At 39.7% G+C, this 15,042-nt stretch overlaps 1 protein-coding gene and 1 pseudogene across 1 annotated transcript; one reads left to right on the plus strand and one right to left on the minus strand.

Annotated features, from left to right (window-relative positions):
* LOC133664599 (oocyte zinc finger protein XlCOF6-like) overlaps positions 1-15,042 on the minus strand; it is a 221,356-nt pseudogene that overhangs the window by 26,967 nt on the left and 179,347 nt on the right.
* Positions 3,827-14,823, plus strand: LOC133664670 (zinc finger protein 771-like). Its single transcript, XM_062069500.1, has 3 exons — positions 3,827-4,199; positions 7,784-7,966; positions 10,032-14,823. Exons 1-3 carry the CDS (start codon positions 4,085-4,087, stop codon positions 11,000-11,002), a joined length of 1,269 nt encoding a protein of 422 aa, XP_061925484.1. The 5' UTR covers positions 3,827-4,084; the 3' UTR covers positions 11,003-14,823.

The raw sequence follows: 15,042 nt of genomic DNA on the forward strand, positions 1-15,042 counted from the left end.
AGTTGTGAATGAATGAAATATGAAATCCGTGCTGCAGTCTGCAGGTGTACCTAATGTTGTGTCTCTGCAGTCGTTCACGGCTCCTCCGGCGCGAGCATTGTTGTTTTTGCACTTTTTGGCTTCTTGTTAAGTGACATTTTTTGGGTGGATTCGGTCTTGCACGTGGAGGGTTTGGGTGTGGGCTTTGGTTGGTGTGGCGCTCCCGTCGGGGGGTTCTGCGGAGGGGGTGCATTAACCAGCACCAGGAGGCGGGATTACTGCGAGCCTCAGCCAGTGCGTCTTCGCAGCAGTTTTATGATTGCTCAGCACAAGAAATACGTTACACACATACAGTTGTTGACAAAATACACTGTACATTATATACCTCAGCTAGCTAAACTATGGAAATGTATAATATAATTCATATAGCAATACGGTCTCACTGCACAGCAGGCCAGCAGTTAGCCGAGTCCGTGTCACACCGCGGTGAGGGAAGTCTTGTCTTGGGTTTTTCTGTCTTGTGATTTGCATGTTTTATTTTGAATAGCAACTCCTCTTGTTTCAGATCACGGGTCCTTCCTCTTGTGTCACCAGTCTGACGTCATCCCTGACCCTTGATTGTTTCCACCTGTTTCCCATTACCCTCATGTTCCATATAAGCCCACGCCTCCCCTTGTTCTGTGCCAGATTGTCTCGAGCTTTCGTGCCTGTCTAGCATCCATGTTCATGTTTATGTCCATGCCTTGCCTCGTCCCACGTCTACTTCCTTGTATCCAGTATTTCCCACGCTGTAATTTTGAGTTAACTTTTTCTCCTCCCTCAGAGCGACTTTTGTGATCTAGCCTTTTTTCAACTGCAGTGGTGAGTTATGATTTTTTCCTAATGATCTTCCTTCCTCAAAGTTTTTGAGTGATTTTTTGTTTACATTTATTAGAATAAGATTTAGAGTAGTAATTTTTATAGTCCTTATTTTCTTCCTCCTGTTGGAGCGTTTTTTGTTAAAGTGTTTATAGCAGATACGGTGATAATTATAATTGGTCTTTTTGTATTTCCTCCTTTTGGAGTGATTTTCGTTTTTTCCCTTTTGGAACCTTTTTTCGCTGTCTGTTTTTGCGCCTCATAGTAATTGAATATTCTCTGCTCTGGAGGTTAAAGAGTTTTCAAAATAAAAGCTTTATTTAGAAATCCCATCTCTGCATCTGAGTCCCTTCCTTCGTCCAAGCCTGACAGTCCGCAATCCATGGTGAGGCTCAACTGAGTGACGTGCCTCAACTGGCTGCTGATCACAGCAAGTCTCTTCTCAGTATTTGAACGGCAAATGTGAAAATTCAGCGATTTTGAGTAAAATTAATCTAAAACTGGTGAAGTTAAATGGAAAATAACTTTATAGTATAATCACTGAATACATAACAATTTAATTAATTGTTTTTCTTTTTACATTTTTTTTCTTTCCATGATGGCCTCCAGTGACCGCACGTCACTGTCATATATATATATATATATATATATATATATATATATATATATATATATAAATAATGTATAAAATACTTGACTTTCAGTGAATTCTAGCTATATATATATATATTTATTTTATTATATATATAATACATTTTGCAAGGTGGCCCATAATACTGGGCTGTGAACGGTGCTGCGCTGCCGCCGCCATGTGCTTCGAAACGAGAGCTGAGCCAGAAGGCAAAGCTCTCGGTATACCAAGTTATCTACATTCCTACTCTCACCTATCGTCATGAAATGTGGGTCATGACCAAAAGAATAAGATCGCGGACACAAGCGGCTGAAATTAGTTTCCTCCGAAGGGTGGCGGGCATCTCCCTTAGAGATAGGGTGAGAAGTTCAGTCACCCGAGAGAGACTCAGAGTGAAAAAAAGCGACATCAGTATGTAAAATATATCACCACATGGGCTCAGGAACACTTCAGAAAACCACTGTCAGTCACTACAGTGTGTCGCTACATCTGCAAGTGCAAGTTAAAACTCTACTATGCAAAGCCAAAGCCATTTATCAACAACACCCAGAAACGCTGGGGACTTCTCTGGGCCCGAGCTAATCTAAGATGGACTGATGCAAGTGGAAAAGTGGTCTGACGAGTCCACATTTCAAATGTTTTTTGAAAACTGTGGACGTTGTGTCCTCCGGAACAAAGTGGAAAAGAACCATCCGGACTGTTATAGGCGCAAAGTTCAAAAGCCAGCATCTGTGATGGTATGGGGGTGTATCAGTGCCCAAGGCATGGGTAACTTGCACATCTGTGAAGGCAACATTAATGCTGAAAGGTACATACAGGTTTTGGAGCAACATATGTTGTCGTCCAAGCAACGTGTTTTTCATGGACGCCCCTGCTTATTTCAGCAAGGCAATGCCAAGCCACATTCTGCACGTGTTACAACAGCGTGGCTTCGTAGTAAAAGAGACTAGACTGGCCTGCCTGTAGTCCAGACCTGTCTCCCATTGAAAATGTGTGGTGCATTATGAAGCCGAAAATACCACAATGGAGACCCCCGGACTGTTGAACAACTTAAACTGTACATCAAGCAAGAATGGGAAATAATTCCACCTGAAAAGCTTCAAAAATGTGTCTCCTCAGTTCCCAAACGTTTACTGAGTGTTGTTAAAAGGAAAGGCCATGTAAAACAGTGGTAAAAAATGCCCCTGTGATAACTTTTTTGGAATGTGTTGCTGCCATTAAATTCTAAGTTAATGATTATTTGCAAAAATAAATTATGTTTCTCAGTCCCAAGATTAAATATCTTGTCTTTTCAGTCAATTCAATTGAATATAAGTTGGACAGGATTTGCAAATCGTTGTATTCTGTTTTTATTTACATTTAACACAGCGTTCCCACTTCACTGGTTTTGGGTTTTGTCCTTACCATGTATAATTGTGTGCGTATGCACTTTGGAGGTGTAACAGAAGAACAATGGCGCCACATATGCTGTGTCCACATGTTGTCTGCTCAGTATGCATCCATTAATTGTTACTTCATCAAACTTGACGCCAAATACTTGCGCATTTTTTTGAGAACGACAATGACTGAATGTCTGACTAAAAACAAAATAGAACTTTTGTATTAGTGCATGTCAGTACCATTTTTGTACAGCAGATGGCGCCCTTGTATCATGCAAATTATCAAAGTGGAAGAAAAAAGGCCTGAAGTCTTGTGACTGACATTTTTTCTACTATACTGGATCACGCTTGGGAGAGTTCTGTATCATAATAAAGTTCATTTAATACTTGTTGGAATACCCTTTTAAAAGACTTCAAAATGTAACGCTTGCCAAAAAGTAATTTGGAGTAGTAAACAAAACGTAATGAACTTCAATATGATTTATTGAATTAAAATAACTGAGATGTAGGTTTGTTTTAATTCCAGAAAAGATGTGTCAGTAATTTTCCACATCACTTTATGTTAAGTGCCATAATGTATAGTTACGGGCTAACTTCAGCAAGTCAACGGTACTGAATAAATTGTATTATATTTGTAACTTTTCCAATTTGGATCCAGTAACTTTAAACCAGAAAATATGTGTCAATAATTTTAAAACATACTGCAAGTCACTTTTTTGCAGGCATCATGTTGTAATTTAGGGGTTATATTTAACAAAAAGTCTACTTTTTAACACGTTAAGAGTACTTATTGCGCTATAAAATGCTTGATTTACAGGACAAATAGTTTAATATATTTATGAACAACACTATTACACAAGACTATTAGATAATGTAACAATATTAAAACATTTATACAATTATTTCTATCGCTTTTAAAGCTTTTTTAAAGCACGAAACATCTCGCGAGAGCTGAGCAGCTCTGTCTTGTGACGTCAAGTGTGCCAACTGTCGTAAAAGCACATGGAAGAAAAAATTAAGTGAAGGCGGACGCTAATAAATAAGTCAGTGTTATTATTTGTTCGCTATTATGTAAATATTTATGTCGTACAAGAAACATATTTAATTCTTTATTTCAGGGTAAAACGTCTCAGTCCGCGAGAATCTTTGCCTTGCTTAGCTAGTCTTTACTGTAAAGCTGAGAAGCTAGTTAGCTTAGCTTGTTAGCTGCTGTATAAAGTGTTGTGATTGTGTGAAAATGTGCGAAAGAACGATAGCAAAGTACGAGGCGGAATTTTCTACAAGAAAAGAGGAGCACAATCAACTACTGGACGCTGTTTTCAAGAAACATCAAGTTGTGTTACACAGAACAGGTTTGTTTACTTCTTACTCTCACATGTTTACTAACTTTATATCTGATTAATAACACTATTCTTAAATGATTGATTGAGACTTTTATTAGTAGGTTGCACAGTGAAGAACATATTCCATACAATTGACCACTAAATGGTAACACCCGAATAAGTTTTTCAACTTGTTTAAGTCGGGGTCCACCATATATATATTGTCTATAGGAAGGTGAATTGTCTTGTGGGGATGATGCCGTGCTTTGTTTGTATATTCTTCATGAAAACGAGACCGTTGCAGACACACAATATTTATAAGAGGTTTATGTCAGTAGCGTGTAGACTTTTTTTGAAGCAGTGTAACATTTAATCTGGTCTGGTTTTATTATTTAAGTATGGAAAGTCATGGTGTTGTCCCGATACCAATATTTTGGTACTGGTACCAAAATGTGTTTCGATACTTTTCGGTACTTTTTTTAAATAAAGGGCACCACAAAAAATTGCATTATTGGCTTTATTTCAACAAAAGATCTTGGGGTACATTAAACATATATTTCTTGTTGCAATTTTAGTCCTTAAATAAAATAGTGAACATACGAGACAACTTGTCTTTTAGTAGTAAGTAAACAAACAAAGGCTCCTAATTTAGCCGCTGACGTATGCAGTAACATATTGGGTCATTTATATTCTATTATTTTGTCAAAATTATTAAGGACAAGTGGTAGAAAATTAATTCTTAATCTACTTGTTCATTTACTGTTAAAATCTGGTTATTTTCCGTTTCAACATGTTCTATCTACACTTCTGTTAAAATGTAATAATCACTTAATCTTCTGTTGTTTCATACTTTACATTAGTTTTGGATGATACCACAAATTTAGGTACCGATCCGATACCAAGTAGTTACTGTCATGATCTGTGGTCTGGATCATGTTTTTTGTTATTTTCTGTTTAAGACTCCATTAGCTCCTGTTTGCGCTCCCTTGTTTGGTCACCATGGCGACTCATTGGTTTCACCTGCCTCATTTGACACACGCACCTGGCTCTAATCAAAGAGACTATTTAAGCCTGTCGTTGCCAGTTAGTCGGCCTGGCAATACTGCTCTCTACATTGATTGTTTCATGCTCTTTCCTTGCCATAGTTTGATGCTCGTTCCATGCCGTGTCAAAGTAAGTTTTGTTTTTTCATGCCACAGTTAGCGAATTTTTTTGTTTCATGTCCATAGTTTACGCCAAGTGTTAGTTTTTGTTTCCTTCGTTAAGTTGTGCCTTCGCCTTGAGCGCTTTTTGTTCATACCTCTTTGAGAGTCATAATTAAAAATGTTCCTACCTTCAAGCCTTTTCCGGTATAGTCCGATTGCATCCCGGGAGAACAAATCTCGCAGTAAGCTGCGAAAAACTCCTGATCCTGACAGAGTGTCGCCAGGCCGACTAACTGGCAACGACAGGCTTAAATAGTCTCTTTGATTAGAGCCAGGTGCGTGTGTCAAATGAGGCAGCTGAAACCAATGATTCGCCATGGTGACCAAACAAGGGAGCGCAATTGAGTCTTAAAGGCTACTGAAATGATTTTTTTTTATTTAAACGGGGATAGCAGATCCATTCTATGTGTCATACTTGATCATTTCGCGATATTGCCATATTTTTGCTGAAAGGATTTAGTAGAGAACAACGACGATAAAGTTCGCAACTTTTGGTCGCTGATAAAAAAAAGCCTTGCCTGTACCGGAAGTAGCGTGACGTCACAGGAGGTAGGATTCCTCGCAATTCCCCGTTGTTTACAATGGAGCGAGAGAGATTCGGACCGAGAAAGCGACGATTACCCCATTAATTTGAGCGAGGATGAAAGATTTGTGGATGAGGAACGTTAGAGTGAAGAACGAGAGGCAGTGCAGGGTGTATCTTTTTTCGCTCTGACCGTAACTTAGGTACAAGGTCTCATTGGATTCCACACACTCTCCTTTTTCTATTGTGGATTACGGATTTGTATTTTAAACCACCTCGGATACTATATCCTCTTGAAAATGAGAGTCGAGAACGCGAAATGGACATTCACAGTGACTTTTATCTCCACGACAATACATCAGCGAAGCTCTTTAGCTACTGAGCTAACGTGATAGCATCTGGCTCCAATGCAGATAGAAACAAAATAAATAAATCCCTGACTGGAAGGATAGACAGAAGATCAATAATACTATCAAACCATGGACATGTAATTACACGGTTAATAATTCTCAGCCTGGCAAAGCTTAACAATGCTATTGCTAACGACACTGAAGCTAACTTAGCAACCGGACCTCACAGAGCTATGATAAAAACATTAGCGCTCCACCTACGCCAACCAGCCCTCATCTGCTCATCAACACCCGTGCTCACCTGCGTTCCAGCGATCGACGGCGCGACGAAGGACTTCACCCGATCACAGATGCGTTATCGGCTAGCGCGTCTGTTATCCAAGTAAGTAGTCCTTGTTGTGTTGCTACAGCCAGCTGCTAATACACCGATCCCACCTACAACGTTCTTCTTTGCAATCTCCATTGTTCATTAAACAAATCGCAAAAGATTCACCAACACAGATGTCCAGAATACTGTGGAATTGTTCGATGAAAACAGAGCAGTTTGTATGGTGACACATTGGGTACGAATACTTCCGTTGCCGTCGTGACGTCACGCGCATACGCATCATCCAAAGACGTTTCCAACCGGAAGTTTAGCGGGAAATTTAAAATTGCACTTTATAAGTTAACCCGGCCGTATTGGCATGTGTTGCAATGTTAAGATTTCATCATTGATATATAAACCATCAGACTGCGTGGTCAGTAGTAGTGGCTTTCAGTAGGCCTTTAAACAGAAAATAACAAAAAACATGATCCAGACCACAGATCATGACAGTTACAGGATCATACATTGGTCATATTCAAATTCCTCATGTGTCCAGGGATGTATTTCCTGAGTTTATAAACATAATATGAATTTTTAAAAGTGAAAGAAGATTTTGTGATGATAAAAAATATCGATGTAATCATAGTAGTATCGACTAGATACGCTCCTGTACTTGGTATCATTACAGTGGATGTTAGGTGTAGATCCACCAATGACATTTGTTTACATTGTGACACCGGTGAGCTATTGTATCCTCCTACGATGTGTAGTGAAGCATGTTTAGCTATTCCTCGTCCTGCAGGGATGATACTTGTAAGAAACGTACTTTATTTGTCGCCATGGAGGCGAGGATTAGTGATTCAGAAGTAGCTAAAACACTGTCCACTGCGGATGGACTTTAGCTGCTAGCTAGCTAGCCATGTCTTAAAGCACCTCTACCTGAGGGAGTTTCAGCGTTATAACTTCACCTTTATCGTTAGTTTTTAGACCAAAATGCATACGTTCTCTCTTTTCTGTCTACACTCTGTGTCTGCTTGTAAGTACTCCGTACCGGGATTATGGTGTTAAAGACCAAGATTAAATAACTTTAGTGGCTGGAACAAAAGGAAGTCTTTCCTGTGTTTTTATTTATTGTTTCGCTACACACTTTTAACACAACACACAAAAGAACACAAATAATAATAAACAAAAACTATTTCTAATCTCTCTTAATCTTATTTACCCAACAGACATCCAGCAGCCCCCCCACATTAAAGAGGAAGAGGAGGAAGTGTGGATCACTCAGGAGGGAGAGTGTCTTCTAGGGCAGGAGGAGGATGATGTCACCAAGTTTCCACTGACTGTTGTCTCTATGAAGACTGAAGAGCATGAAGACAAACCACTTGAGTCCTCACAGCTTCATCACAGTCCAAGTAAGCACAACATCCACATATCATTTTATTCTCAGGGCATTCAATCCATCACAACTGGACTGTTCAGTGTTTTACACAACATACCATTGTTACTGTATCGCTTTTGAAGCAATTTTAGTAGCTGGGTCATAAGGACCCCTTTCACGTGTTTTCTTTGGGTGTTAAGCTACACACTTTTAACACAACACACAGCAGAAGACAAATAATGTCATTGTGTTAACAGTGTCAGTCATAAGCTATTTCTATTCGCTATTAATCTTATTTACTTATGTACTCAGCAGACGTCCAGCAGGATATACAACACCCAAAACCAGTGAAGTTGGCACCTTGTGTAAATGGTAAATAAAAAGAGAATACAATGATTTGCAAATCCTTTTCAACTTATATTCAATTGAATAGACTGCAAAGACAAGATATTTAATGTTCGAACTGAGAAACTTTGTTATTTTTTGCAAATATTAGCTCATTTGGAATTTGATACCTGCAACATGTTTCAAAAAAGCTGGCACGAATGGCAAAAAGACTGAGAAAGTTGAGGAGTGCTCATCAAACACTTGTGTGGACCATCCCACAGGTGAACAGGCTAATTGGGAACAGGTGGGTGCCATGATTGGGTATAAAAGCAGCTTCCATGAAATGCTCAGTCTTTCACATACAAGGATGGGGCGAGGGTCACCACTTTGTCAACAAATGCATGAGCAAATTGTTTAAGAACAACCTTTTTTCAGCCAGCTATTGCAAGGAATTTAGGGATTTCACATCTATGGTCCATAATATCATCAAAAGGTTCAGAGAATCTGGAGAAATCATTGCACGTAAGCAGCAAGGCTGAAAACCAACATTGAATGCCTGTGACCTTCGATCCCACAGGCGGTATTGCACCAAAAACCAACATCAGTGTTTAAAGGATATCACCACATGGACTCAGGAACACTTCAGAAAACCACTGTCAGTAACTATAGTTTGTCGCTAAATCTGTAAGTGCAAGTTAAAACTCTACTATGCAAAGCGAAAGCCATTTATCAACAACACCCAGAAACGCCGCCGGCTTCGCTGGACTCCAGCTCAACTAAAATGGACTGATGCAAAGTGTAAAAGTGTTCTGTGGTCTGACAAGTCCACATTTCAAATTGTTTTTGGAAACTGTGGACGTTGTGTCCTCCGGACCAAAGAGGAAAAGAACCATCCGGACTGTTATAGGCACAAAGTTCAAAAGCCAGCATCTGTGATGGTATGGGGGTGTATTAGTGCCCAAGACATGGGTAACTTACACATCTGTGAAGGCACCATTGATGCTGAAAGGTACATACAGGTTTTGGAGCAACATATGTTGCCATCCAAGCAACGTTATCATGGACGCCCCTGCTTATTTCAGCAAGACAATGCCAAGCCAAGTGTTACAACAGCGTGGCTTCATAGTAAAAGAGTGCGGGTCCTAGACTGGCCTGCCTGTAGTCCAGACCTGTCTCCCATTGAAAATGTGTGGCGCATTATGAAGCCTAAAATAGCACAACGGAGACCCCCGGACTGTTGAACAACTTAAGCTGTACATCAAGCAAGAATGGGAAAGAATTCCACCTGAAAAGCTTCAAAAATTGGTCTCCTCAGTTTCCAAACGTTTACTGGGTGTTGTTAAAAGGAAAGGCCATGTAACACAGTGGTAAAAAAACCCCTGTGACAACTTTTTTGCAATGAGTTGCTGCCATTAAATTAAGTTTCTCAGTTCAATTATTAAATATCTTGTCTTTGCAGTCTATATATTGAATATAAGTTGAAAAGGATTTGCAAATCATTGTATTCTGTTTTTATTTACGAACTACACAACGTGCCAACTTCACTGGTGTAGGGTTTTGTATTTAGACCAGCCCCTGCATGAAAGTTATTGAAGTTACATTCAATGATTGTCTGGAAATACAAGAATTAAAGTCTGCAGACATTTGAAAAAAATACTTTGACTCACTAAATGACATAAATTACACATTTTACCATCACACTGTCTTCCGTTTATATTTTATGTAATATTTGAAATTTCGGAGTTGAAATGTGTTTTGTTTGTCTTCTGCAGACATCCAGCAGCTGATTGGACATCAAGAAGAAAGTGTACCTCAACCGCGGGGGGGTGGCTTCACTTTGGAGCAGGGGGATCCACGGCCCCCCCATTTCAAAGAGGAAGATGAGGAGCCACACCCCCCTCGTATTAAAGAGGAAGAGGAGGAATGTTGGATCACTCGGGAGGGAGAGTGTCTTCTAGGGCAGGAGGAGGCTGATGTCACCAAGTTTCCACTGACTGTTGTCTCTGTGAAGACTGAAGAGCATGAAGACAAACCACCTGAGTCCTCAAGTGAGGAGAAGAGAGAGGCGGAGACTCCAAGCAGCAGCTCAACACAACACATGACAACAGAAGCTGATGGAGACCACTGTGGAGGATCACAAGCAGACAAGCTCTTAGCTCCACTATCAGATAGTGAGGACACAACGTCACACGTTAACGTGAATATGGAATCACACACAAGAACACACACAGGAGAAAAATCCTTCAGTTGCTCAGTTTGTGCCAAAGAGTTTTGTACTTACTGGGAAATGACTCGACACATGAGGACACACACAGGACAAAAACCTTTCAGTTGTTCAGTTTGTGGTAAACGATTCTCTGTCACCAGTAATATGAAATCCCACATGAGAACGCACACAGGAGAAAAACCGTTCTGTTGTGCAGTTTGCGGTAAAAGATTCTCTGACAGAAGTAACATTCAAACACACATGAGAACGCACACAGGAGAAAAACCTTTCGGTTGCTCTGTTTGCGGCAAAACCTTCTATGACAGGAGTAATATTCAAACACACATGAGAACTCACACAGGAGAAAAACCTTTCAGCTGTTCGGCGTGTGCCAAAAGATTCTCCGTCAATAGTAGCATGCAAAGACACATGAGAACGCACACAGGAGAAAAACCTTTCAGTTGTTCAGTGTGCGCTAAAAGATTCTGTGACAAACGTAACATGCAAAAACACAAGAGAACACACGCAGGAGAATAACATTTCCTTTTTGAATCCACCCAATAGCGACTAAAAGTCTATTGAAGGGCTAAGGGTTGGAATTGGGGGTTAAATCACCAAAAATGATTCCCGGGCGCGGCACCGCTGCTGCCCACTGCTCCCCTCACCTCCCAGGGGGTGAACAAGGGGATGGGTCAAATGCAGAGGACAAATTTCACCACACCTAGTGTGTGTGTGACAATCACTGGTACTTTAACTTTAACTTTAACTTAACTCTAAAGTCTGGACTCTGGTCCAGATTAGCCAGTCAGGACCCAGCCAGCCCACCTTATGTTATGAATTGCAAAACACAAGCAAGTTTTTTTGAAGTACTAGTTTAAAATAAACCAATTTGTGTTTTTTCAATGTTAAACACTTTGTTTTTAGCTATGATTCACAGGGATTTTTAGATTTTTCAAACCTAAAACTGTAACAAGAACACCATCGTCTAGTGCAGACCTGGGCAAATTAAGGCCCGGGGGCCACATGCGGCCCGTTGAGCTTTTCAATCTGGCCCGCCGGACATTCCTAAATAATTGTTTTAGATGTTTAAGACGGAAAGTGTAGCTGCCATTATGATGTGCAGTGATGTTTTCTAATGACCGTAAGTCTTCAACTATACTAAGTCTTTCAATGCTTGGAATCTGCATGATATACTAGTTACTATGGTCATCTAATTAGTTACTATGGTCATCTAATTAATTACTTTGGTCACTATGAGATATCTCAGATTGTAGGTGGGGTTTTTTTTTTACCCTTCGCGTTCATATTTCACTATGTTTGTTGCATTTTGGTTGTGTTTCGGTTGATTGTAAAATATGTTGTCAATATTCAGTGTTTTATCCTTCATAGTTAATATTGTAAATCCCACATTCTTTATTTTCATGTACATGCTGGGTGTCTCATTCAGTAAAAAAAAATGTAAAATTCCATTCCGTTTTTTAGGCGGTCTGTCATAACGTTTTTAGCTTTCAGTCATTATTGTGAGGTTTTGTATTAGTGTTCCTAAAAATAGATATACCGGCCCCCAGACACACTTTTTTATCTAAGTCTGGCCCCCCGAGTCAAATAATTGCCCAGGCCTGGTCTAGTGTATGTTACCATTCGTAGTTTAACAGAACATATATATATATATTTTATGTCTATATATTTCACAAGTACTAAATTTATTAAATAAAACATACAAAAAAGTCAAAGAGAACAAACTATTTGCAAATTGTGTTGTTATTATGATATAATATTAAAGGCCTACTGAAATGATTTTTTTTATTATTTAAACGGGGATAGCAGATCCATTCTATGTGTCATACTTGATCATTTCGCGATATTGCCATATTTTTGTTGAAAGGATTTAGTAGAGAACATCGACGATAAAGTTTGCAACTTTTGGTCGCTGATAAAAAAAAGCCTTGCCTGTACCGGAAGTAGCGTGACGTCACAGGTTGAAGGGCTCCTCACATTTCCCCATTGTTTACACCAGCAGCGAGAGCGATTCGGACCCCATTAATTTGAGCGAGGATGAAAGATTCGTGGATGAGGAACGTGAGAGTGAAGGACTAGAGTGCAGTGCAGGACGTATCTTTTTTCGCTCTGACTGTAACTTAGGTACAAGGGTTCATTGGATTCCACACTTTCTCCTTTTTCTATTGTGGATCACGGATTTGTATTTTAAACCACCTCGGATACTATATCCTCTTGAAAATGAGAGTCGAGAACGCGAAATGGACATTCACAGTGACTTTTATCTCCACGACAATACATCGGCGAAGCACTTTAGCTTCAGAGCTAACGTGATAGCATTGTGCTTAACTGCGGATAGAAACAGAAGAAACATGCCCCTGACTGGAAGGATAGACAGAAGATCAACAATACTACTATTACTTCTAAACCCTGGACATGTAACCACACGTTTAATGCTGTGCCGCCTGGCGAAGCCTAGCAATGCTGTTGCTAACAACGCCATTAAAGCTAACTTAGCTACGGGACCTCGACAGAGCTATGCTAAAAACATTAGCTCTCCACCTACGCCAGCCCTCATCTGCTCATCACCACCCGTGCTCACCTGCGTTCCAGCGATCGACGGCGCAACGAAGGACTTCACCTCGATGATCGGTGCGGTCGGCGGCCCGGAGACGGAGGAAGTCAACCCAGACACCGGTGAGGACAGCGGCACGGCGGCGGACGGCGTTGTTGCTTTCGACGACAGCCTGGCCGCCATCAGAGTCGGCAAGAAACATATATTTCCCCAAAGTTACGTACGTTACATGCACATAGCGGCACGCACGTACTGGCAAGCGATCAAATGTTTGGAAGCCAAAGCTGTACTCACGGTAGCGCGTCTGCTATCCAACTCAAAGTCCTCCTGGTTGTGTTGCTGCAGCCAGCCGCTAATACACCAATCCCACCTACAGCTTTCTTCTTTGCAGTCTTCATTGTTCATTAAACAAATTGCAAAAGATTCACCGACACAGATGTCCAGAATACTGTGGAATTTTGCGATGAAAACAGACGCTGTTTGTATTGGGACGCAATGGTGTCCCAATACTTCCGCACAATCCGTGACGTCACGCACAAACGTCATCATACCAAGACGTTTTCAGCCGGATATTTCCCGGGAAATTTAAAACTGCACTTTATAAGTTAACCCGGCCGTATTGGCATGTGTTGCAATGTTAAGATTTCATCATTGATATATAAACTATCAGACTGCGTGGTCGGTAGTAGTAGCTTTCAGTAGGCCTTTAAAAGGGAACTACATGCTTTTTTAAATTTTTTTAGAATTTTGCTTATCATCCACAAAACTTATGAGAGACAAGAAGAGAAAAGGTTTTTTTTTTTTTGCATTCTAACTTGGAAAAATTGTCTCGTTCTTGTTGGCTAGCAAAGCAGCTGACGGGAGCAATCAATTCTACCTCTAAATCACTTTAAAAATGCATTCAAAAACCATCAACAATACTTAATTTACGTTCCGTAACCTAAGCAACGATGTTATTGTAAGAGCGAACACTTAGGAATTCATTTGCTTGCATGGCGTGCTTCAGTGTTAGCAGTAAAAGCTAACTACGGCAAGAGATAAGCTAGCTTTTGAGTTAAGTTGGGTTTGTGTTTATTGCGAACATACTTTTGCGCCAACATTTTGCACAACACTGCGACTGGACACCAATCTGTACTGACTGAGTGTACGGTTTTTAAAATAAAAACTGCATTCTGAAGTAACGTTTGTTTAGTTCATTTTCATTCATTTTCATTTCCATTTTTTTATTCATCTCCTTCATTGATGTGCGTCTTTGATCGATAGACAATTAAACCTCAGAAACTAAACACACATTTACACACCAATGCCTGAGAAGGAGCAGGATGAAGAAAAATCTAATATTTTCCTGCCCCCTTCAACGTAATACAAAGTCTTATTCAATGGATATCATACAAACCAAACAAATACATCCAAATATAATGAAAACAAACAAAAAAACACAACAAGTGCAAAAACTTCATGAAGTACAAACCGAACAAAAAAAGTAATATACACCTCACGGGATGATACAAAACAAATACAAAACCAGACAAAAAAACAAATCAAATAATAAATATAAAGCAAAATGTAAACACTTATGGCTGTCCATATGATCTTATTGTTCTGTCTTTATATATTTTTTTCAATTGGAATATATTTTTACAATCTTTTATCTCATTGTAAAAATAATTCCATAGTTGAACCCCCACCACTGATATGCACATTTCTTTTAAAGTTGTCCTTGAATACTGATGTTGGAAATGACCTTTTCTGCTATGCTCTTCATTCTCACAAGTGATGACAAACATTTGTTGTGAATTTGCTGGTAATGTTTTACTTTTAGCCTTAAACATGACACATCATGTCTGTAACTTTACTAGCTCCTGTAATTTCAATAAACCCGAATGAATGAATAATATGTTAGTGTATTCTAAGTAATGTACTTTATGAATAATCCTTATAGCTCTTTTCTGTAGTTCATACAATGCCTTTATGTTACTCTTATATGTGTTCCCCCACACTTTGT

This window comes from Entelurus aequoreus, linkage group LG14 (assembly GCF_033978785.1).
Source record: "Entelurus aequoreus isolate RoL-2023_Sb linkage group LG14, RoL_Eaeq_v1.1, whole genome shotgun sequence".
NCBI lineage: Eukaryota > Metazoa > Chordata > Actinopteri > Syngnathiformes > Syngnathidae > Entelurus > Entelurus aequoreus.